The sequence below is a fragment of the Protopterus annectens genome, chromosome 4.part1 (assembly GCF_019279795.1).
Source record: "Protopterus annectens isolate FY-2018-M chromosome 4.part1, PAN1.0, whole genome shotgun sequence".
Lineage (NCBI taxonomy): Eukaryota > Metazoa > Chordata > Ceratodontiformes > Protopteridae > Protopterus > Protopterus annectens.
Genome location: NC_056734.1, coordinates 138,235,358 through 138,261,550, shown reverse-complemented (window position 1 = coordinate 138,261,550; position 26,193 = coordinate 138,235,358). Strand labels below are relative to the sequence as shown.

The 26,193-nt window shown below is 39.6% G+C and overlaps 1 protein-coding gene across 4 annotated transcripts in view; it reads left to right on the top strand.

Annotated features, from left to right (window-relative positions):
• Window positions 1-26,193, top strand: part of PIK3CB (phosphatidylinositol-4,5-bisphosphate 3-kinase catalytic subunit beta) — a gene marked incomplete at its 3' end in the record, with an annotated part of 1,563,003 nt that overhangs the window by 438,732 nt on the left and 1,098,078 nt on the right. For 3 of the 4 annotated variants that reach the window (XM_044070037.1, XM_044070038.1, XM_044070035.1), the window contains 1 exon segment: window positions 19,374-19,597. In XM_044070037.1, the coding sequence (XP_043925972.1) occupies window positions 19,374-19,597 (224 nt within the window). 4 annotated transcript variants of the gene reach the window in all.

Below are 26,193 nucleotides of genomic sequence, written 5' to 3'. Positions count from 1 at the left end.
TGTCTGAAGAAGTGTATGTATGTTTGTACCGTTAGCAAGTAAAGGTTTTTTGGATTTATCGTGTGGCTGCGTTCTGTTGGACTCACTTATTGTTTTCCTAGTTGTTTAAAACTTTCCAGTTTTTCGTTTGTGTTTTGATAACCATAGAACAATGGTCAGAAATCAAAGGAAAAAAATGGATAAGAGAAATTATAGCTTCGGAAGGCAAAACCAATAGTGCAGGAGTAGCTATAATTATTAAGAAACAATACAAAGATAAAATCACGGAAACCAAAATAGATAAAGAAGGAAGATGGTGCTATGTAATCCTCTCAACTCCTGCATATCCTAAACCCATTTTACTACTCAACATATATGCACCCTGTAATAATCAACACTCCTCCTTTGCAACATTGTACCCTATTATAAGTCAATACCATAATCACTATATGATTCTGGGAGGGGACTGGAACACTTATCAAAACCCAAAACAAGATAAATCAAGTCTACATTTGTCATACAATAAACATGCTTTGGTGGCATTAAACAAACTTAAATACGACTTTAATCTGTATGATCCCTTTAAATATGGTAATAACCCAAATAATTCAAACAAATTTACGTTCTACTCCAACTGTCATAAAATGTGGTCGAGAATTGATTTTTTCTTCATTTCAGAAACACTAATTACTCTAGACCCTACAGTAAATATACATACAAAATACCTATCTGACCATTCTAAAATCACCCTAAACCTTATTGAGAACCCTAAGAATTACACACTAAACAGAGGATATAATTGGTCCCTGAACCCCAATCTTTTAACTGAAAAAGAAATAATCAAAGAGATACAAGATACCCTTAAAATAACTCTGGCGAACCTGTCAAAACAGCAACACCTCCCAGATATCGAATGGGCGGCAACAAAAGCCCCAAATTAGGGGAATTGTTATTAAAAAAGCAACATATCATAAAAGAATCCAACTTCGAGAGGAACAACAATTGGAAACTAAAATAAAAGCATTGGAACAGGAACTAATAAAGAATTTCAGTACACAAACTGAAACAGAACTACTGAAATGTCAAAATGACCTTTACTTACTTGTTACACAATAATAACATATCATTCCATGAAACCAAAATACTAGCTAAATATGTTAATCACGTTCAAAAACCATCGCGAGCACTAGCAAGAATTATTAACCAGTCAAAAGTATCCTCTCAAATCTCTGAAATAACATACAAGAATAGGAATTACACCAAAAATGATGATATTAACATATTTGACGACATATACTCACAAACTTATGGAGACCCACAAACCCTACCCCTAAATGAAAACAACAGAAACTTTTTACAAAAACTTAATTTCCTGAAAATTGACATGAAACAACAAAATGATTTAATAGAACCAATACCCATAGATGAAATAACATCAACAAACAATTGAAATTTCATAAATCACCCGGCCCAGATGGTCTCACAGCAGAATTCTATAAAACATTCTACCCCATCATTGCGCAAATCCTATTTCACATATTAAACTACATAATAAACAATAAAATTAATGATATACACTTTAATGCATCCAAAATGATATTTATACTCAAAGAAAAGGCAGATCCCCAAAATCCAGATAGCTACAGACCCATATCATTATTAAATATTGATACCAAAATTCTAACATCTATTCTGGCTAACAGAATGAAAACACTAATGGATAAAATTATCTTTAGTGAACAATCTGGTTTTATAAAATCCAGACAATCGAGTGACAATACACTAACATGACACACACTAATCTCGTACGCTAACCAAAACAACCTAAACATATACGCACTCGTCATAGATGCCCATAAGGCCTTTGATAAACACAAAATTTCTATTTCAAATCCTACCTTACTTTAATATACCCCAAAAATGTATTCAAACCTTACAAATATTATATAATAACCCCTACACATCACTATATATAAACAAAACCTGGTCTAAAAGAATTTGGATCAGAAATGGAACACGTCAAGGATGCCCTCTATCTCTGTTATTGTTTAACCTGCATCTAGAACCCCTTTTTTAAATATAAAACAAAATGTATACCATAACTCCCCAAGAATATATAACATCAAAATTCCCCTATCAGCATTTGCGGACGACCTCAACATCTATTGTACAACGCCAACTACGGACATAAAGAAAATAATATCTATTATTAAAGACTTCTCCACAATATCAAACTACAAATTGAACATCAAACAAACTAACATCTTCCCCTTGAAAACCCCTAAACCTTTCTCACTTCTACCTCTGATAGGACAAGTAAAAACTGAAGAAATAATTAAATACTTGGGGATTACATTCTCCACAGACAACAAAGATTTTTATTCAAATAACATAAAACAAAAATGGAACCACATCCTATTAGACATAAATAGATGGAAAAATCTGAAATTACCACCATTAGCCAAAGTCTCAATTATAAAAATAAATATCTTACCCAAACTATTATACATATTCATGTCCTCCCAACTAAGGATACCCAAAAAATTCTTTAAGCAGATCCACACTGAATTTGCGAAATTTATATGGGAACCCAAAAAGAGTAGAATTTCATATGAAAAGCTGATGACCCCTAAAAACAAAGGTGGACTAGATCTACCAAACTTTGAAAGCAACTATCTAATTATAAACGCCAACAGAATCCTGAGAATTGCAAGTGACAATACATCAGACAAAGCTTGGTATCCGCACTGGGTAAAAATATACTTTAAACATGCCAAAAGCTTGGATATAAACCCCAAAGCATTGCCATTCCTAAACAACAATACAATGAAGTCATATAATCTAATAGAACCCTTTAAATATTCCATAACACTAACACAAAAACTTTTTGAATCATTAAACCTGCTTCAACCCATGATGATATTACAACCTATACATAAAAACCCCAACCTTAAAATAAATAATCAGATGATAGACTTAAAACGCTTCCCCTATATAATAAACATAACCATACAAGGTTTATACCCATACTTAAACTGTTCTACTCATGAAATAAGAAGTCAAATGAACCTTCCTAAATCATATTTGTTGATCCTGAGACAGATTAAAGAAATATGTATGAGTTATCTCCATGATATCACCATTAATGAAGAAGAAATAATGAAATGTAAATTACTATGGAAAACCCTTTTACTAAACAAAAAATATACGACATGCTCATACAAATTGATAAAAGATATGAAATATCAAGACCATATACTCATATCTGACCATTGGAAGAAAAAACTCTCAGCTATTGAGAATCCTAAATTAACCCAAGCAATCAACCTAACAGTAAAATCCATATCACTTCGAAAGTTAGCCTTCACTCAACTTATGATATATAACGATGCATATTACACATGCCTTAGCTTGCATAAATTTAACTCTCAAAATTCACCAAATTGTCCACACTGTAAAGACAAAACTGCAGACCTTCTCCACATGTTCTGGAGCTGAAATGTGTATTCAAACTTTAGAACTCCCTGAAAGTGCAACTACAAAAAATGGGCTGTCAATCATCAACACTCACCTGGGAATTTATGATATTACATATTCCCCCAAATAATTTATCTAAAAACCAAATAAACATCCTTATTAATATCTTTCTGTTATTGAAACTCTACATAGCTACTAACTGGCTTAACCCATAAAAGAACTCTTGGGAGAATTTCAGAATTTTGGCGATTAAACATATACTAGCCCATAGATATATAATAAACAAACAAACCAAAAATCCCAATCACTTTAAACTCTGGGAACAGATTTTCAACATTATACTTGCATAAACCATTAATTAAAGTTACAGTACAACATACGCAAGAATCCCCACAACATCATGTAGTCATAAATCTAGAGATGGTGACTAACCCTGGGGATCACATTCAGAGGAAGTATATGAAGTTAACTAGCTTTATAAATATTAAGATATGAAAGCATATATGTATATAGTGTAAATATGTTTAATTGTATTGTTTTAGTTATGATTTAGCATAAACTGAATGCAGAAAATATGTATAATACTCATCTGTATATGCTAACTTATGTATTGTTGAAAAATAAATAAATATTGAAAAAAAAAAAAAGGTGGATGAAGACTCTGAAGACCATCTGGTGCTGACACCAGTTTCTTCTGCTGCAACCATGTCAGGGGACAGCATGGAACCGGCATCTTGCACGTCTTTTGAGGCCATGAAGACATCCACCATGGAAATTCAATGGGAGCTATGGCTGATCATTTCTGAAGGGCCTGTGGAGGGTCCCAGATTTTTGTTAGGGAAGAGTTTCCTGGTACCCTTAATGGGTTTAGCCATGGCTGTGATCCCCCTAGGTTGGTCAAAGCTGCTGTTCATTAAGAAAGAAGCAGACAACAAAATATATTCTTCCCTTTGCTAAGGACCTCAGAGGGAATGGCATGGCTTTACCCAGGGTTTGTTCAATGCTCTGATGGCCTTGAAGTCCTCTCAGAGATCAGTTCCTGCTTCTCCTTGGTCTTCTCTTCCAGCCAAAGACTAGAGAGTCTGATTCCTTAGATGAGGAGGTGGATTCAGGAGATGAATCCTTGACCTATTCCCCAGAAATCACTTCACTGAGACTGAGAGTCAGAGGAAAAGGCTTCCTTGAGTCATAATTTTCCCTTTGAGGAGTTGTCCTTTGTGGTTCACATGATAGAGTGTTTTAAGTGGGATTGCTTCCAGTCTCTGACATTCAAAAGAGGTTATTAGCTGTTAGAAATGGAATCTCCTAAACCTTCTGCTGTTCACCCTGTTTTGGATTCTTTGTTGGATATGTTTGCAGATGCATCTTTGGTTCCTAATTCCTGACCTCCTGCCCCAAGAAACCTTACCACTTTTATAAAATGCTTGAGGCTTTCAAGTACCTTTACATGTGTCCTCCTTCAAACTCTGCTGTTATTTGTTTCTGCTGACAAGCCATCCAAGCATTTATCCTCTTCCAAACTTCTCCCTTCTGATAAGGACTGGCAGGCTGTAAAGAGGCTAGGGGAAAAGGTTTAAACGTCTGCTACTCTGGTCTTAAGGGCTATAAATTATCAAGCTCATATGACCAGGTATGTTCTGGCCCTTTTGCCTCAACTTGGGAGGAAGGGGTCTTGGCAGCAGTCTTACATTCAGAGGCAGGAAGGTCTGATCTCTCCTTATTGAGTTCTAAAAAATGTAGTTATGATGCAGCTGATGCATCTCCTAAAGCTGTTGCTTCAGGTTCAGTTATGAATAGGTACTTTTAACATCACCTCCAGGCCTTAACTGATATTAAAGCCAAGCTCCTTTGGACAACCAAAATACTGTTGGCACTACTGCTGACTTGTTTAAAACTCTACAAAACAAAGGAAAAGTTACAGAATCATAAACAGATTGTTTATCCTATTCCCAATTTTCAGAGAAAATGTCTTAAGTCTGCCTTTGCTCATAGGTAAACTTGTCAGTTGTCTAAAGGGAAAAGGGTTCCTAAGTGCCTGTTTTCTGATGAATGTACCCAGACCTCTAAGGCTCAAAAGCCCCCTTTTCAGGACAAGTCCATCTCCATCTGACACATTTTCTCCCACTCCCCTTGGCCAGGTTCCCATGTCTCTCAGGCTTTCCCTGTCTGGCAACAGATCAATTCAGACTGTTGGGTACATTCTGTTGTCTGTCATGGTTATTTTATGGTATAGACCCCCCCAGGTCTTCCTCAACCTCCTCCAGACCAACTTTCTCACTTTTCTGTGGTTCTGCAGGATCTGTCAGAACTGGGGATCATCCAACCTGTTCCAGGATCCCAATGAGGAACAGGGTTTTACTCAGGAATGTTTCTTGTTCCCAGAAAATAGGAGTCATGGAGACCTATCCTAGACCTCTTCTTTCTCAACACCTTTCTAAAGAGTCCTCCTTTTTGGATATTTTTCCTCCAGACTCTGTTTCCTCTATTAATTCCATAGAATTTTCTGGTCTCCATAAGCCTAAAGGATGCCTGTCTTCGTATTCCCATTCACCATCTGTTCAGGAAGCTTTTACATTTCTGTTTCTTACTGTCATTTTCAGTTTTCTGCTTTGCTCTTTGTTCTGTCTACAGTCCCAAGAGTATTCACCAATTGTCTGGCCCCTGTCATACCCTTTTGAAGGCTTCAGTGGAAGCAGATATTCCCATATCTGGATGACCTGCTTCTTCATTCTCCCTCCCAATCAAAGCTTCTTCGGAATCTTCACTTCACCATGCTACTCCTCTGCAGTCTGGAATTCACCATCACTGTCAAGAAGTCAGTTCTACTCTTTCTCAAGACCACATTCTTGCAGGTTGCAAAATCCAGACCAATCCACTGTAGGCCTCTCTTCCTTCGCCCAAGGTTCTTTCTCTGACAACCTACTTCCTGTCTCTGATTCCTGCAAGGGAATTTCTCAGATCCTTGCAGTTCATGGCATCCTATGCTTCCCTTTGTCAAGCTTCATATGATGAAGGTTGAATGGTACCTAAAGACAGTTTGGGTCCAGCATTGCCACCCTCTGGAGTTCCGAGCCTCCTCCTTCCTTTTTTGCAACACTGTACCTGGAAGACTGTTTAATTGGTTGTTTATTTAGCCAAGAGAATTTTTGAACTTCAGTCTCTGATAGCATCTCACCCCTTTTTGATTCTTCATGGGGACAGGATGTCTCTGCATTCTAATCCTGCTCTTATTCCCAAGGTGGTCAATCAGTTGTCCCTTAATCAGTCTTTCCAGCTCCCCTTCCTTTTTTTCCTTCTCCATAATCTGCTAGTGAAAATGTTCTTCATACCTTGGATTTACATAGACAGTTCAGATGATGTTTGGATAAGGCCAAAGTTATCTGCAAATCTGAGGACTTTTTGTTTCTTTTCATACGAGGACATTGGGTTTGGTGGTTTCTAAGCAAACCATTTCCTGTATTTTTAGTGTTATTTGTTATTCCTTTCATGGTAAGCAGCTTTCTACTTCAGTTTGAGCTCATTCTATGAAGGCAGTAGCCTCTTCTGGAGTTTTCCCCAAAGGTTTGGATACTACATCCATCCTTGAAGCTGCTACTTTGGTACTCTTTACTAAACATTACAAGTTGGATGTCCTTTCCAGAGCCATGGCAGGATTTGCCAGGGCTACCCTTCATGGGTTTGTGGGAGGATACTCTGTGTTGTCCTCCTCCTATTCTGTACAGTAGCTTTGGAAATCCCTCACATGTAATGAATGCTGCAGCAGTGATAAGGAAGGACATAGTATAATTATGAAAGATCTTGCCATGACTGTAGAGGTCCTTCCTTATCACAGTTATGGTATTCAGTCCCTCCCTCCTGCCTTTTCTTTCTTCTGTTGGGAATACACAACTGGCAGAGGGTTCTTTGCCTTTCTTGCCCTATTTCTCTTCTGCTAGTCTTTCACTCTGGATGTACATGTTCTTTTTCTGGGGTTGCTGTAGTTCCACTGGGGTACATTAGTTCTGAGTATTGAGTGTGCACACGTCACCTTTATGCCCTACACCTGTATGGGGAAGCATATGCCTTGTGTACAATGCTAGGAGGATGTAAAGGCTTTGGTATACTGGCCAGGTATTTGGCTATCATTGGAAGAAGATCCCACATGTGATGAATACTGCTAGTGAAAAAGACATCTACTGTTATGGTAAGATCTTATCCAGCTGTACTTTCTCTGCCACTGTAGGCTGCTGCACTACACATGCAGACATTTGACAAACCTGCTTGATCTCCCAGGAGACTCTGATCATAATTTAAATTCATTCTGGCTATATGATGAGTAGTGTCTGCATACTGAGCCATGAAGTATTCATGTATTTGATGTCTGGAAGTGCTCCATATATCCATCCTTTAAAGTCATAGTAAGGAGACATCTGCCTTTTACTGTCACCAGTGCTGTTTTCGTTGGGTGCACTAGGTTTATATTCCATCATCGGTCTCTCTATTCCCTGGCTTTTACTGTCACCAGTGCTGTTTTCGTCAGGTGCACTAGGTTTATATTCCATCATCGGTCTTTCTATTCCCTGCCTTTTACTGTCACCAGTGCTGTTTCCGTCGGGTGCACTAGGTTTATATTCCATCATCTGTCTCTCTGTTCCCTGACTTTTACTGTCACCAGTGCTGTTTTCGTTGGGTGTACTAGGTTTATATTCCATTGTTGGTATCTCTGTTCCCTGCCTTTTACTGTCACCAGTGCTGTTTTCTTCGGGTGCACTAGGATTATATTCCATCATCTGTCTCTCTGTTCCCTGCCTTTTCCTGTCACCAGTGCTGTTTTCCTCGGGTGCATTAGGTTTATATTCCATCATTGGTATCTCTGTTCCCTGCCTTTTACTGTCACCAGTGCTGTTTTCGTCGGGTGCACTAGGATTATATTCCATCATCTGTCTCTCTGTTCCTTAACTTTCACTGTCACCAGTGCTGTTTCCGTCGGGTGCACTAGGTTTATGTTCCATCATTGGTATCTCTGTTCCCTGCCTTTTACTGTCACCAGTGCTGTTTTCGTCAGGTGCACTAGGTTTATATTCCATCATCGGTCTCTCTATTCCCTGCCTTTTACTGTCACCAGTGCTGTTTTCGTAGGGTGCACTAGGATTATATTCCATCATCTGTCTCTCTGTTCCCTGACTTTTACTGTCACCAGTGCTGTTTTCGTCAGGTGTACTAGGTTTATATTCCATCGTTGGTATCTCTGTTCCCTGCCTTTTACTGTCACCAGTGCTGTTTTCGTCAGGTGCACTAGGTTTATATTCCATCATCGGTCTCTCTATTCCCTGCCTTTTACTGTCACCAGTGCTGTTTTTGTTGGGTGCACTAGGTTTATATTCCATCATCGGTCTCTCTATTCCCTGCCTTTTACTGTCACCAGTGCTGTTTTCGTCGGGTGCACTAGGATTATATTCCATCATCTGTCTCTCTGTTCCCTGACTTTTACTGTCACCAGTGCTGTTTTCGTTGGGTGTACTAGGTTTATATTCCATCATTGGTATCTCTGTTCCCTGACTTTTACTGTCACCAGTGCTGTTTTCCTCTGGTGCTCTAGGTTTATATTCCATCATCGGTCTCTGTTCCCTGCCTTTTACTGTCACCAGTGCTGTTTTCCTCGGGTGCTCTAGGTTTATATTCCATCATCGATCTCTGTTCCCTGCCTTTTACTGTCACCAGTGCTGTTTTCGTCGAGTGCAGTAGGTTTATATTCCATCGTCGGTCTCTCTGTTCCCTGCCTTTTACTGTCACCAATGCTGTTTCCATCGGGTGCACTAGGTTTATATTCCATCATCGGTCTCTCTATTCCCTGCCTTTTACTGTCACCAGTGGTGTTTTCGTCGGGTGCACTAGGTTTATATTCCATCGTCGGTCTCTCTGTTCCATGCCTTTTACTGTCACCAGTGCTGTTTTCGTCGGGTGCACTAGCTTTATATTCCATCGTCGATTTCTCTGTTCCCTTCCTTACTGTCACCAGAACTGTTTTCGTCGGGTGCACTATGTTTATATTCCATCGTCGGTCTCTCTGTTCCCTGCCTTTTACTATCACCAGTGCTGTTTTCTTCGGGTGCACTAGGTGTATATTCCATCATCGGTCTCTCTTTTCCATGCCTTTTACTGTCACCAGTGCTGTTTTCGGCGGGTGCACTAGGTTTATATGCCATCATCGGTCTCTCTATTCCCTGCCTTTTACTGTCACCAGTGCTGTTTTCATGTACCTTCTTGATCAAGTACTTCCAAACTACTTACCTGTTTGTCATTAAAACCTTTCTGCTGCACTGCTTTTTGTTATACAACTCAGGATAATTTATATTCAAAATGTAAATGCTGCTTGCATATCGAAGACAGAGTAGATGATTTAAATCTTTAGACAAATATTTTCAGATAGATGGAGCTGCATCTTCTGAAATTGAAAAATCACACCTGCCACTCCATACCCACCCCTTCCCAAATAGTTGTCTTAGTACATGGAACAGCCTTTATTTAAAAATGCAATCATGCTCAACAAAGTATTATAGGTTTTACTTGGCATTAAGCTTTCAAATGAAATGTATACCCTCTCTGCAAGCTGGAAGATGCTTGCTATGTTAAAGTAATTGTGACACACTCATTGTCAAATGCTGCATTTTAGTAATGTGTGTGTCTTTCGGCTTTTCCTGGTTAGGGGTCGCTACAGCAGAACTCAGGTCCGCTAATGATTGGTAGTTGATTTTTACGTGCCGAGTTACCAGCCCTGATGCACAACCTTCAACGAAGGTACACCCATTCACGCATGTCTCCATGCAGAAGATGCTCTAGCTGAGAATCAAACCTGTGGAAATGTAAACACTTACATAACCTTACATATGAGTAGTACTTAACACTTAAGGCCACACCATAACAATTGTCAACAAACACAGATGGATGTCAAGTGAAAATGAATATGCAGTAGCATATTAAGAAAAGCCAAAACATTTCTTTTTAAAATATACAATTGTAGAGTGTACTAAGAAATTATGTACTTTAACTTCATGTTAGAAATATATAATGAGTCTTGCAAAAGTTGAATACATAAAGTTAAAAAAAATCTTTAAAGCTGAAAACGGAATAAACACATGAAAGTAATAATATTCCATTTTGCCATGAATTTTTTAAAAATATCAGACATTTCTTGTTTTGGATAATGCCATTTTATAGTGTACTATGTTTGGACAGGGTAAATACAGATTAATCCACAACTGCATTTGTTTGGTCACTTTGTCATTTCCTTATGACCAGACCACACTGACCAAGGATAATTTCTGCATCTCCTACACCCAAACATATGGTATATTATACATTCCCTTACCTCTTCACCATTCAGTCCACTTCACACGTCTACTGTAATGGTAAAGGAAGCACATACCCTAACTTTGCATTGCTGCTTCAAGCATCAATCTCCCAACATAATAAACATGTAATGTGAGTCAGAGCCACTGACTTCCCTGCCTACACTATCACTCTGGTCACTGTGATATAGTATTCACTGCTTCATTGTAAGAAGAAATGTATATAGTAAATGGTAAGTGTACACTGTCCTAGTCATTGACTATTACTACTGAAATACCTTGCTCTGTAAGTCAGTGCCGTCATATGTACCCTTAGTGTGCAACTGTCACTTTATAGTATAATAGTAATAAGTCATTGTAACAAGGTTTGCCAATCCTCTGATAAGATTGCCCTTTCTAATGTCTTCATACAGCTGTCCTACTGCTCAACTGCAAATTATTTGCAAAATTCTCATGTCATCTTACAGATGGTGATGTCCAAGTTTATCGTCTTTGCACAGATGTTGTGATGTTCTGCGGGTAGTGCTGAGAATATCTGCATAACTGCAGCACTGTGCTGTTCCCTGTAAAAGGGCAGACTATTGAATTTAATAGCTGCAATAAATATTAAGCACTGAGAATATTAATCACACTCTGGTTGTGACAAGCTGCAAATGCTAGAAAGACACTGCAGGAAAAATCAAAGTACAGAAGTTGGAAATGTTGTTCATATAATTAGTTATAATTATGTTATGTAGATAAAAATAATTTAAAACCACTAGATATAAGTTTGGTTTATTTTTCTTAGTCTGCTAATAAATCATTTGAAGCACATCACATAGATGATTCACACCGCTTTGCTAATAGCTGGAATACCATCCCACTCCACATAAGAACAGAGTGCAACCTGAAAGACTTGAAATGCCAACTGAAGCAACACCTGATAGATGAGTGGCTCTGCACCGCTACCAGCCCCAGTTAAACTGGTACTAATGTAAATATATGAATTTGTGCCATAACTCTGCTGCACAAAACTTAATGTACTATTATCACAACTGTACTCTACCTGCTTCATCATCTTTGTGCCTCCTTCCCTTCTTTGAACTGCTCTAATTCTTCACCTTAACAAGCTGTATTCTTATACAACCCATGTAGCTGTTATTTTTAATCTAATCTGTTTGTAAATGATGTAACTGAAGGAGCTCTGAATAATGGCACTGCTGCTCATGAATGAAACTTGACTGTAAACGATGAAAACATCCAAATAAATGTCCATGATATCTGTACAATGGAGCTTTTCTCCGAGGCCTCTGCTGAAAAAGTGGACTGCTTAGTCAGACTTTCCTGTTAAACTAGTGCCAGTAAATAAATAATGTGCGTTGACTGAGAATTTGAGTCTCTTGGACTCCTACCTCATAGCTGTCAAGATTGTTGCCTCATATTTTTAGTCTGTTCGTTATAAAAATGTATATTTTTCTGGCAAATCACCTGGGATTGAAATCAGTAAATTGCACACACTTGAGTTTTTGACTTCATATCCTTTATAAAATGTATGTTAACACAAATATTGTTGTTTTAGCAGCTTTCTAAGGTTATGAGAGCAATATTAAAAATCTGTCCCTATTTATGGGCCTCCCCACCATTATTTTAGGCTTTGTTCAGACTTCTTGCACTGAGGTTGAGAGGTATCCTTGGACTTTTCACAGTAGCTGGCAGTTCAGCTTTTGATAACCATTCATAGTGGACCTTGTTTTTTTCATTGTTATCAACATAATGGCTCGGCAAGGTATTCGAATCCTAACAGGTATGTGGCTTCTAAGGAGTATAATATAAATCACAAGTTAGCATCTGCGTAGCATGTTAAGAAAAAGGACACAGAATACCCAGGGAGTCAGTGTCACACACACTCAAGCACAGCAAAAAAATGGGTATAGTTCCCCATACTAAAGGGTAAGCGAGGCCACAAAACTACTATGGCTAGGCTTGTAAATGCCCTCGGGCAGATAGCCTAGTATGAACCTATGAACCTATGAACAGCCAGCTCCTCATTCCTGCTTAAGGTTAGATGTCAAACAGAGCAGTTAAACTCAACTTGGTGGCTTCTTAACATTAAAATCAAAAGCCCAGGAGATAGTTGTATGGAAGAAAATAAATGAAAATATTTGTTTATTTAAACAGAAGAAATTAAATATGGGAGATGATAGAGATCCTGAACCAAGACTTGTACATGTCTGAAATGTGTAAGCATTTGAAGTCTGAAAGCCATACTGAGACTCCCTGAATATAAAAACCCATCTTCCTTGTTTTTTATGGTAGCATGTGATTACTAGTAAAGTGCATCATTTAATCAGGTGATGTCAGTTTTTTAACTTGCCAGTGCAGTTTCTTTTATTTAATTTGAGGGGTGGGAGTGTCTTTGAACTAAAGCATGCAGCTCTACCTGTGTGTGTGTGTGAGAACAGTAACTGTACCTGCCCTTCATCTGCTTGGTCTTAAAGCTTTGTATGAAGCCTTTACCCAAGTTTCTGTTTGCTCTGTTTCTTTTGAGTACTGCTTTGAGATAAAGCTGAAGATGAGCTGCTGACCCAAATATCTTTTTACATTAAGGAATAAAAAAAGAACTGTCCCAGGAATGGTAAAAAAAAACAAAAAAAAAAACTAAATGAACTATATAAACCTATTGAAAAATGGAAGAAGTATTTTGAAAACAGTAATTCAAAGACTTATATGCGATCACTTTTTACAGAACTAGACTCAAATTTTTGAGCACTTTCGTTCATAAATGTTTAATATCGAACTTCATCAGAAAAACGGTAAAAAAACAAACATTGGCTTCCCTATAAAAAAGGCTAATTGATTAATGTGTGACATCATTAGTCATGTAATCCATTTAAGAATGCTTTTTACAATCAGATGGCCATTCAAGCGGGGGCGGGTGGGGGGGGCATGTCTGCTTTTAGTCTAACTTGCCATTTAAGTTTTCTGACTTCAAGTAATGGATTGCAGTCCCCAAATAATGTGGAAACCTTTTTTAGAACAGTAAATTTGAAAACAGAGCACTGGGGGTTAAATTTAACATTTTGCTAAACCATTTTTGCAGTCTCCTTTTCTTATAGATTGGTAATGCTCTTTAATTCTTTCTCTGAGCCTTCTATTGGTCTTTCCCACATAAAAAGCATTGCACAAAGAATTTACTTCAAGATGCACTATGTTAGTGGAGTTACAATCATAATGATTCTTTTTACATTAGTCATTTTTTCTAACTGATGAAGCAGAGACTAAGACTGTAAAAATGAACCATATTTAATGATGAAGATTACATGTTAAACCCTTCTCTCATTATGTAGCATCCTCATCCCGTTTGCCTTATTCTTTATTTTGCTGCTTCCCAGTGTCTGGTATTGCAGGTTAGCAGAGGTGGAGGGTGGGGATCATTGTGATCCATCTAATGGGGAGCTAAACAATTTTCTTCTTGCTTCTCCTGGCTGGCAAATCACAATGTGATACCTGCAGCTCTAGTACTAACACAGACATGCACTTTTATACCCAGGTAGAGTTCTGTCCACTCCCTGACAGACTTCTACCCCTATGTCTGTCTTTTGGATAAAGCGCACCTCTGCAGTCTAACCCACACAGACATGATAGTAGGCATGCCGTAGTGCTGGGATCAACCCCTAACCCCATCCTTACTATGGATAGGCAGGCCATTGTGAACCACTGACTCCCACTGCTCCCAGTCAGGTTGAAGAGATTAGAGGTTAACTTATGGAATACCTGAATAGCTTTAGGGAAACTTATTTTTAAAATAGCTACACTTTGTAGTACACTGACTCCTTGTGTACACAAGCACTATCTGAGACAAACCTGAAGAGAGTAAAGGTTCACCACTTAGGTAGACCTACCCATGGGCCTCATCACCTGCCATGGTGACATGGCACACCATCATTTTCTAATTCCTTTGAATTTCTTGGGCTCAGCATATCAGTGGCTCTGTGTTTTTTTCAGCAGTGCTATATGGATGCATGGATGCATCTTAGTATTTTTGATAGTGTACCGTGCAGAAGTTGATTAAGCAATTTATCTCAAATTTCACGTTAAAAAATGCTGGATTGACGTGTTCTACAAATATCTGTAACTAGGACATTATAAATGAATGGAGAGTACCCTGTTGACAATGGCATTTAACATTTTAATTTTTTTCAACTAATGTCATTGTTCAAATTAGACTGCAAACACCCTCCAGTCTTTACAGAATGATGCAACATACCAACTTGTAATGAGGTACCAACTTGTAATGAGGTGTATCCATTGCAAGCAAGGGATGCTGACATGACACTAGGTGAAAAAAAAAGACTCTGCCAGTCCATACTGTAAATACAACCTGCCAAATCAGTGCTTTAAACACATGATTATATCTCCTGCATAATGCATATGTGTGCCTTTATTCAAAATGTATTTTCAGAGTTACCTTAAAGTCCTTATTTAAGAGGGAATGGTGGGTCTATGTTCGCACATTGAGAAAACACTGCAGCAAACAGCTACTAATCGAACGTTAAACAGCGAACGTTTAATGTTCCAAAAAGCTTAACAATGAAAAATAATTGGCCGTAGTTGGCCGACATCATGATTGTAACCAACCAAGGTTGGGGGCTGCACCCCCACACCCCCTCCTAACTATATATAACAACTCCAAGATCGCATTACAGTGGGGAACAAGGCAGATTTTAAAAAGTTCCCTTGCTTACCTTATGCATCGTGGTGCTTCCTTGATGTTGGCCAACTAATGGACATTTGATGATTTATTTTTCACTGTTAAACATGTTTGAAACGTTAAACTTTCACTGTTTAACATTCGATTAGTAGCTGTTCCCTGTAATCTTTTTTCGAGGCATGAACATAGACCCAGGAATGGCAATAGAGTTTTTAACCCAGAATTTTGAAAGTAATGGAGATGTACATGATGTATGTTGAGATTGTTTTGAAATGTATATTCACCTGGAAGCAAGAATGTTAATAGCTATAGATATGAGTGAATTAATTCTAGATAGGTGGGAGGTTGGCATAATGGTCAGGGTGTTTGCCCTACAGACACAAGATGCAGGGTTTGATACTCTCATGGGATAATTGGCTAGGTCTGAAATGACCCACAAGGGCAGTTAGCCTAGAACTAACCTATGAATAAGATGTACTCAATGTGTTATGTGCAGCATTTAATCTGGTTCCATGGCAGTCTGTTAAAAAAAAATGCTTAAAAGCAGTCATTCACAAAAAAAAAGAGAACATTATAGTGAAGTTAGCTTCTCTCATATCCCCAAGCACCTGTAAACATAGTATAAATAAACTCCAAGGTCACTATATTTTAGGGGAAAGAACTAGTTTTAACAACACAGTGAACCATTTTGATGAATGCACATTCTCAGCCAAGAGCACACATGATAAGATATCATTTAATGACTTTGTTCTTACAGTGACTCTTGACGCTGTTGCATTTTAGTATCAAAGTCTCCTAACTCGTTTACTTAGAAAAGTACGCCCTTTCATTTACATGTCAGATGAAATAAAAGGATAAGCAAGCTGCATGAGAATTAGCTGTATGGAAGATATGTGTGATACTGTGATGCAAAAGAAGCATTGCTTGTAAACAACAACAAAAAAGCTACCTGTTTTTGTAGAGGTTTGGAAAAGACTAGATAGTGGCACTCCTGAGGAGAATAGAAAAAATGGTGTCATCTGTACTGGAAGGCATAGAAGGAGAGGAAGGCTAAACTAAAAAAAAAAGTTAAATAGGTGCAGCTTTGAAGAAAGGCAGCTTGTTGGGACAAGGGTTAAAAAGTTAAATAGGTGCAGCTTTGAAGAAAGGCAGCTTGTTGGGACAAGGGTTATAAAATGGAAATGTTTACTTCAGAGGACTTATTGAAAGAAAAAGAAGCATCTACAGATCATGACTGAACATTTTACATGTGCACAAAGGGCATCAACGGCATCCAAATCGATGTTATGATTAAGAAAATAAGACACCACATTATATAATGGGAATTCTAGAGATTTTATTTTCACAAAAAAGTGGAAATAATTTAGGCATTTTTTTAAAAGATAGCAAGCTTGGAGACTTCATTGATTCTTTAAGTGTAGAGCATTCTGAGAAAGGGAGATTATCATGCCTTAATAGCAGTTATGTTATTTTATTCTTCTAGGGAGTGTTGGGGGGTGTTAATAAAAGGGAGGCCCATGTCTGGGTTATGCAGTAGAGATTTGCAATTGTTTGTTTATAAATGCATGTTAATCTCAATCCCTTAATACCATCAGCATGTCATATAGCTCTCTGCTGGGGGGTAGTTGCATGCTATTAGGCAGGGTTTATTAATAGATGGTGTACTATACTGGGACCTAGCTGATGGACATGGGAGACAAATGGATGAGCTTAGTTAAAATATGTTGCGTCTCTAACATATATGGATAAAGAATGGTCAGACCAAGTGGGTCTGGCTGTCCTTAATGATTCTGTTGTAGGCATTAAGATGCAGTAAAGTTGAAGTGTCACCACTTTGATAGTGAAAAGTCCTCAGGATGCTGTAATAATAATGTCCATGCATTTTTCTTTTATCTTACCTATCAAAGATTTCAGACTAGGCCGTACAACTGAAGGTTGATAAGTGTGTGTAAGGCCAAGAGGCTGACATGGTTTTGCAATCCAAAACCCAAGCCTTCACCAGCTTTATAATTGCCAGCTGTCAACATTTGGTGAAACAAGGATGTCAGATTTGGCTAAAAACCATTGCATCTTCCACAGCAAAACCAGAAACAAAGCCAGTCCATATGAATTCAAGTAGACGAAGGCATTCAGACCCAACAGTGACTTCACACAGCAGACAGACAATCCATGGCTGATGGTATCTGACGACTTAAGTTTTCAAAGCGACAACACAGAGGAGAGTGAAAGCAGTTAATGGCATTCCATCTCTGTAGACTGATTTGGGGGAAAAAATAATTCAGCAAAAGACCAAACTTCTAGTCTACGTAAATTATATAATTAAAAAAATAAGATATTAAAATAAAAAAGGCAGAAACCATATGAGCTTAAGATAAGTACATAAAGTTGAGACTGGTATTTGCTCTGGGCAGTCAGTCACTGCTATCTTGCCTACATTTTTTGATAACTTCCGGATGGCATCCACATATATATATATATATATATATATGTATATATATATATATATATATATATATATATATATATATATTTTTTTTTGTGTGTGTGTTGTTTGTCTTTTGCCTTTTTCCCGGTTAAGGGTTGCCACAGCGGAACTCCGGTCTGCTAATAATTGGCAGTAGATTTTCACAAACGCTGAGGTGCCAGCTCAGCGTTCAACCTTCAATGAAGGCACGCCCATTTACGCATGTCTTTCGAACGCCCACCCAACCGCAGGGAGGACATGCAGACTCCACACAGAAGGCACTCCAGCCGAGAATCGAACGGGAGAACTTCTTGCTGTGAGGCAACAACGCTTCTGCTGCACCAGCACGGATGTTTTATATATATATATATATATATATATATATATATATATATATTTCTATAATAATGCAATTAATTAGTAGCACCCTGCTTTGGCGGCCATTAAAATGATGTCTAGCATGATGTTAATGAGGTCACATAAGCTTTCACGATAAAACTCTGATGAGCAAATGTATATATTTGTATGTTAACCCAGGTAGAGCACTGATCCACATAGAACTTTTCATTCTGAGTCAAGAAATCTACCTGGTTAAGTGCTCTAGCAGTTAGTGCAAAGGATTAACACTCCAAACTGTTAATGATCTGCTTCCTGTCACTGAGAGTACAAGGTTTGATTCCTTCTATCTCCATTTGCTTGCCATTTGACTCTGAGCAGTTACTTAACCAGATACATTTCCCCTCAGAAAGGGACACTTTTGACCCAATGGGCTTAACCTTGTTAATAAATAAAAATGTGGTTTACTCAGAGTTGCTCAGGAACCAAATGGAGTCTGAGTGAATCAAACTCTGGTCTACAGGAAGTAGTTTGTTTGTTAATAGGTCATAAAATTAATTCCCTACAATAACTGCTAGACTAAAATTTACTGTGTACCAAGAGTGTGATTGTAAATCACAAAGAAATAGACCAGTTCTGAGATGTGTGAAAATGTGAGAATTTTTAAAGTAGTCTCATCAGGATCAATGACATTTATACATCTAAAGCAGCAGCAGTGTAGTTATTTTCTTTGTATACCTTGTAATGTGTGATCAAATAATTGTAGTTTTTAACATTATAAATTCATACTTTTGTAAGTTGACATATTGCAGTTGTTTTAATAGTAAATAATTTAATAAATCAAAGCTGTAGACATGAGTGCATCTTGCAGGTAGCCATGGTAGAACATATGTTTACAGCCCATTGTGTACTCCCTGACAGTTGTGTAGGGCAAGTACTGTGCTTGTGTTTCATATGTGCACTTTTTCAACTATCCTTACACATTGTTGACTAAAGCTTTGCACGTACAGATGCTTGTTGACTTTTATTTTGTCTGTGTATATGATTGCATTCAGCAACCTGTATACATAACTTCTGAAAGTGAACTATTTCTTTGCAGGTCTTCATGAATTTGCTGGAATGAAGGACCCAGAGGTGCAAGAATTTCGTAACAAAATGCGAACGCTCAGTGAGGAGAAGATGCGTGCACTTCTGAACCTTTCTTGGATGGAATGGCTGATGCAAACCTATCCTCCAGAATTAGAGCCAGCAGTTCCAGAAAACTACCAAGACAAACTGTATGGGGGAAACATTGTTGTGGCTGTTCACTTTGACAGCTGTATGGTACGACTACTGCAAAACTTAAAATGAATTGGTGAATATCGTGTATGGCTTTTGCTTCCTTTTAAGCAGCAAAACTTGGCATGATGCATATTACTGAGAAATAATGGTCTGCCTTTGGGAAACAAAGCAACAAAAAAAAGTTGTTTTGAATTCCAAATGTGGGTCATTATCCTGTAGTTATATTAGCCTTAAAATACCCATGTTAACTATCACCACTAGCATTTCTAAGCATCACAAATAAGCAAGAGGCAAATGATAACCGCAAGAGCAGTGATCTCAAAACTTAGGATGTTCTTCATCTCACATTGCTGCAGTCCTTACTTATGGGTAGTCCGCTGTCCTTGGTCGGCCCGAATACCAAAGTATTAGGCTGACGTCGGTCATGGGCGCTTAGATCTGACATCAGAGCGTCAGGGTATAAAGGCGCATGACCGACGTCATATTCTCAGTCTTTTTTGCCGCATGGTCCGATGCAGAAGCAGTTCGGCGTTCTGAAATTTTTCGTTTTCGGAGTTTCAGACCGATACCAAGTTGGGCTAAGTACCCCGTTGGGGAATATTTTTGTTTTTTCTTGCCTCAGTTACTCACCGGATGTCAGAAAAAGTGAATAATTGTATTTCTTTTGGGAAACAGATACCGCATAGGGATTACCACTCGCTTTGTATTCCTTGTTTGGGACCGGAGCACGACGTAGTCGGGTGTCGGTTTTGTGCTAGGTTTAATAAGCGCACTATAAAACAGAGGTTAGATTGCGCTAGGTTAGTCTTTGGCAAGAGGTGTAATTATAATATGCCGTCGGATGTTCCGACGCCTGCTTCTACTAAGAAGCGCAAAGACAAATCTTTAAAGCCTAGGCAGGATGATTCATCCGTTTCGGATGCCGGACCTTTAGAAGCCACAGCTGAACAGGTGGATCCGGCTGAAGTTTCTGTTGAGTCCCAGGGGGAAACTTTGATTTTACAGGATGTGGCCTCTCAGGAGGCAGGTCAGGCGGAAGGGGCCTCTCAGGTTACTATTCTCCCTTCTATGCCTAAGGTGGTTAGGCCTTCTGCTACTGTTTCTAAGGCTCCTTCTAAGGGCAGGTCTGTCTTGCCTTCCTCTGGTGTCAGTTCTGGTTCTTCAGGGTCTGTGTCTAAAAAGCACATGCTTAAAATGGCAGAGGATTTGATTACTTTAATTAGAGGTTCTATTCCCCCTCCTGATAAAGGCCCAGGATGGAGCCAGAGTTGGAAAGTTTGGAGCAGGCCTCAGATGATTCAGAGTCTTCTGCTGAAGACATTCAAGATTTCCTCCTTATTCTGATTCTGATGCAGAGGATTCCACTCCTTCTGCTTCTCCTCCAGAGGATTTTTCATTTTCAGAAACTCTGCATTCCATGAGGGAGCATTTTCAGTGGGAGGGACAGGATTACTCTGATTCACGGAAGAGACTTAGGGAGTTCTTGTTTTTACCACAGCATAGACTCTTAGCTATACCTCCGGTTTTGGATGTTGTTTCAGATGTTTTTTCGGAAGCTTCCCTTAATCCAGATTCTGTGCCTCCTGCCCCAGTTAAACCGGACAGGTATTACAGGGTGCCTGAGGCTCATAAATATCTGTATAAGAGTCCTAGGGCGGACCCAGAAACTATTAGTCAGGGGCCTAAGGGTGTTTAGAGCCTCTGTTGTTAAGAATCCGGTTCCTCTGGATAAGGAAGCTAGAGCTTTGGATAGATGGGGTAAGAAGGTGTATACCTCTTCTACTTTAGCAATGAGAGCTTAGAAATGCCAGTTTCATATGTTGAAGTATCAGAATTTCCTCCTTACTCAGCTAAGGTCTAAAGTGGATGCTTTGGCAGAGGGCATAGAGTGTAAAGAATTGCAGGAATTAGTGCATGTTTCTGAACAGGTGGGTAAGCACTCTTTGCAATGTGGTTTTGATGCTTTACAGGCTTCTTCTAGGGTGGCTGCCACTGGTTCAGTTATTCGTAGGCACGCCTGGCTTAAGGATCAGAATTTGTCTGAGCATGTTAAGTCTAGAATTCTGGATGCCCCTTTACAGTCTGAAGTTTTGTTTGGTCCTCCTGTGGAGTCAGTCTTAAAGAAAATGGAAGACAAGGCTAAGTCTATGCAGACTGTTAAAGATTTTTTGCAGGTTCAACCTCCAAAGTTTAGTAGAAATTGGCCTACTAAGGGGTGGGCGTACCCTTCTTCTGCTTCTCAGTCTAGGAGGAGATCTAGGCGTGCTACGGGTAGAGCTCAGAGTACTTTCAGGCGAGACAATGGAGTTCGCCTGCTCAATCTGCTGGTGAGGGCAGGGGCCAGTCCTTTCGTAAACAGGCCCAATGACCTACATTTTCAGCTGCCAGATTCTTCTTGCCTGGCAGCTCCTTTGGGAGGAAAGTTGGCTCTTTTCAAGCAAAATTGGCATTTAGTCACCCAGGACAAATGGGTATTGGACATTATAAACCGAGGTTACAAGTTCTATTTCCATACCATGCCTCCTTTCAAAGGCCTGCCAGACGTCCCTCCTCGGCAAAGGATAGAGGCTCGCAGACAAATTTCTTTACTTCTTCAAATAGGAGCTATACAGCCAGTTCCTCTGTCAGAAGTGGGCCTAGGATTTTATTCTCGCCTGTTTCTAGTTCCAAAGAAAGGGAACACGTGGAGACCAATTTTGGATTTATCTATCCTCAACACTTACCTGGACATTCCAAAGTTCAAGATGCTGACTTTACAACAACTTTTACCTCTGTTGGGAAAAGATCACTGGATGGTTACTCTGGACCTCAAAGAGGCTTACCTTCATGTTCCTATCAGGCCCAGTTGCAGGAGGTACCTGCTTTCGGGCTGGAAATTTACATTATCAGTTCTCTGCATTGCCCTTTGGCTTATCTACTGCCCAGAGTGTTCACAAAGGTTCTGGCTCCAGTGATAGCATTTTTCAGACTAAGAGGAATACAGATTTATCCTTATTTGGACGATTGCCTGATTATTGCACAAGAAAAGGACGAACTTCTTCATCATCTACAGTATGTGATGGCAGTGTTAAGATGCCTGGGGTATTCTGTGAACGAAACAAAGTCCAGTCTAGTACCCTCTCAGGACATGTGCTTTCTGGGTGTGAGACTGAATACAGCTTCCCAGATGGCCTTTTGACCCCGGACAAACAAAGAAGCCTTTCTCTTTATTTCCATCAAATGTCTCTACGGTCCAGGCTGACTGCAAGGACAGTCCTTCAAGCCTTGGGGTTCATGGCATCTTGTATTCTGGTGCTTCCCAATGCCAAATTGCATATGAGGAAGCTTCAATGGTATCTCAAAATGTATGGACACAGCACTGCCAAGATCTAGACACTGTCATTCAGATAATACCTTGCATTCGGAAGGAGTTTTTGTGGTGGGCTCAGGAATGTCACCTAAACAAGGGACTCTCTGTGACCCGGCCAGAGGCGAGTCAGATTCTAACGACAGATGCCTCGGACAAGGCTTGGGGAGCACACCTCAATGGAAAATGGGTGCAAAACACGTGGTCTGTCAAACTCCAACATTTGCATATCAACTTGAAGGAAATGTTAGCAGTCCAGTTTGCATTGATGGCTTCACCCAGGGCAGGTGTTGATTCAAACAGACAACACTACTGTCATGTGGTACATCAACAAGCAGGGGGGAACCCATTCTTACCCTCTTTGCAGGCAAGCGATGATTCTGTGGGAAACTGCTCTCAGTCTACACCTCAATCTTCAGGCAAGGTTTCTACCAGGAGCACAGAACTCCTTAGCAGATGTATTGAGCAGACAAATAGTGGATCCTCACGAGTGGAAATTGGATCCTCATGTATTTCAACAGTTGACAGTGTTATGGGGAACTCCAGACATAGATCTGTTCGCTTCTCCACTAAATTACCAGTTGCCAATGTTTTGCACAAAAATGTTTCATCACACAGCTTGGAAGGTGGACGCTCTATCATTCAGTTGGAACAATCTGCATGTATATGTCTTTCCACCTCTGCCTCTTCCCAAGGTACTCTTGAAGGCCAGACAAGACAAGCCACCATGATTTTGATAGCACCGGATTGGCCTTGACAACACTGGTACCCACTACTGAGGAGCTTAGTACGAGAGCCTCCATGGCCTCTGCCTTTGATTCCGCACCTTTTGTCACAAGAGGACAGTCACTTCCTCAATGTCAAGATTCACTCTCTACATCTAACAGCCTGGCATATTCTGTTTTAGACTCTGGAGGGTCTCAGCTTCCACAACAAGTTTTGAATGTTATTTTGGAGGCCAGGAGGCCTAGTACCAGGAAAGTTTACGCTGATAAATGGAGGAGATTTTTTATTTGGAGCAAAGGAAAGGACTTTGATGTCTCCAAGCCTGATTTAAGTGTTGCTCTTCAATATCTTACTGAGTTATTGGACAAGGGTTTGTCTTTCTCCTCAATAAAGGTCCATGCTGCAGCCATTTCTGCTCACTATGATTGTGACCCTCCTTTATTCTCTCATCCTTGGTTTAAGCAATTTCTTAGAGGGGCAAAGAATATAAGACCCCCAAGTAGAGCTCCTACTCCTGCTTGGGATCTCAATTTTGTGTTGGAAAAACTCTACAACCTTTTGAGCCTGCAGCTACTGCCGAGTTAAAGTATTTATCATGGAAAACTGCTTTTTTGTTGGCCATTACCTCTGCAAGAAGGGTTTCTGAATTACAGGCCCTCATGGCAGTGGAGCCTTTCCTGATTTTTCATAAGGATAGGGTATCTTTGCGTACTAATCCATCCTTTATGCCTAAGGTGGTTTCTAGTGTGGCCTTAAATCAAACTATTCATTTGCCTACTTTTTATGCAAACCCCAAAATAAAGGGAGAAAATTTTGCATACTTTGGATATTCACAGGCAGTTGCGTTATTATTTGAGCAGAACCAAGGAGTTCAGACAGTCTCAGCAATTGTTTGTTTCTTTTGCTTTGGGTTCGCAGGGTAAACCTGTTTCAAAACAAACTATTTCTAAATGGATTGGGTTTTGTATTTCTTTCTGTTATTCCCATCATGGTAAGGAGATTCCTGCTGGAATCAGGCCTCATTCCACTAGGGCTACTGCTACTTCTACGGCCTTTCTAAGGGGGTAGCTACAAAAGACATTTTGGAGGCAGCTACTTGGAGTTCAGTGCATACCTTTTCTAAACATTACCACCTTCCTCTTTATTCTAAGTCTAGGGCTGGATTTGCCACTGCAATTTTACAGAGCATTTTAGCGGCCCCTAATGCTTTATGATTTTTACCATTCTCCCTTTCCCGTTGCTTTGGGATTCTACCCATAAGTAAGGACTGCAGCAATGTGAGATGAAGAACATAGTACAGTTTTGTACCTACCATAAATGTAGATGTTCAAGATCCACATTGCTGCAGTCCAATTACCTCCCTCCTTCCCCACTGTAGTTAGACTTGGTGTTATGCTTTAGGTGATGGTTGTTGTTGGGCATGTTTTTGGGAGGTATTCTGTTTTTGGCTGTGGCCTTTCTGGTTTGGCCTTCTGACATCTGGGGCAAGAAAAGACTGAGGATATGACGTCGGTCATGCGCCTTTATACCCTGATGCTCTGATGTCAGATCTAAGCGCCCATGACCGACGTCAGCCTAATACTTTGGTATTCGGGCCGACCGAGGACGGCGGACTACCCATAAGTAAGGACTGCAGCAATGTGGATCTTCGAACATCTACATTTATGGTAGGTACAAAACTGTACTTTTCACCTTAGCATGTGATTTTATTGTATGGCGATGTCTATAATGTGTCTCTCTCTCTCTTGTACTTCAGAAATTTCTTGTAACGAGTCAGTGATATTTTTTCATGATAATTCTGGCAGATATAACAGTCTTCTTCTAACTTTCCTGATCTCTCCTACTCTTTTTACTTTTTTGAAGTTAATGCTTTAAGCTATTGCTTCAGATTCTACTCAAGTATTCTACCCACAACAAAGGTCCCCCCATACAGTATGGCATAAGAAGTATGTAAGTACCTGTTATAGGTTCATAGGTTTATACTAGGCTATCTGCCCCAAGGCATTTATAAGCCTAGCCCGAATTTTTGTGGCTTACGCCACCCCTTATATGAAAAAATACTGTACCCATTAGTTTGTTGTGCCTCTGTCCAGCAGTGACACACAGATGATTCCAGGGGTAAACCTACGATCTCCCATCCACAGGTCAAGATTTCTCTTGAACAGAGCCAGCGAGGTGCTCTGCCTCACATGGACTGGGACTCTATTCCACAGCATAGGGAGTCTCTGAGTGATAAATCTATCCCTCCAGCACGTCCTATTTATATCCATGCTGAGGTTTAAGTCACTTGCTCTAGTGGTTTTGGTGGATTTGGATTTTTTGAGGTGGAGCATGTCCATTAATTCTGGGTTGGACATGGCCTTGTATGTCAGGCAAATGTCACCTCTGAGCAGACGGTATGTGACTGAATAGAGCTAGAGTTTCTTCAATCTGGCAGCATATGACAGATTTTGGAGTCCCTTTATCCTTTTGGTGAGAAACTTTTGGGGTCTCTCCAATTGCTGCAGATGTCGGGCGAGATGCATCCCGAATGGGGCATTGTACTCGATCATTGGTCTGATAAGTG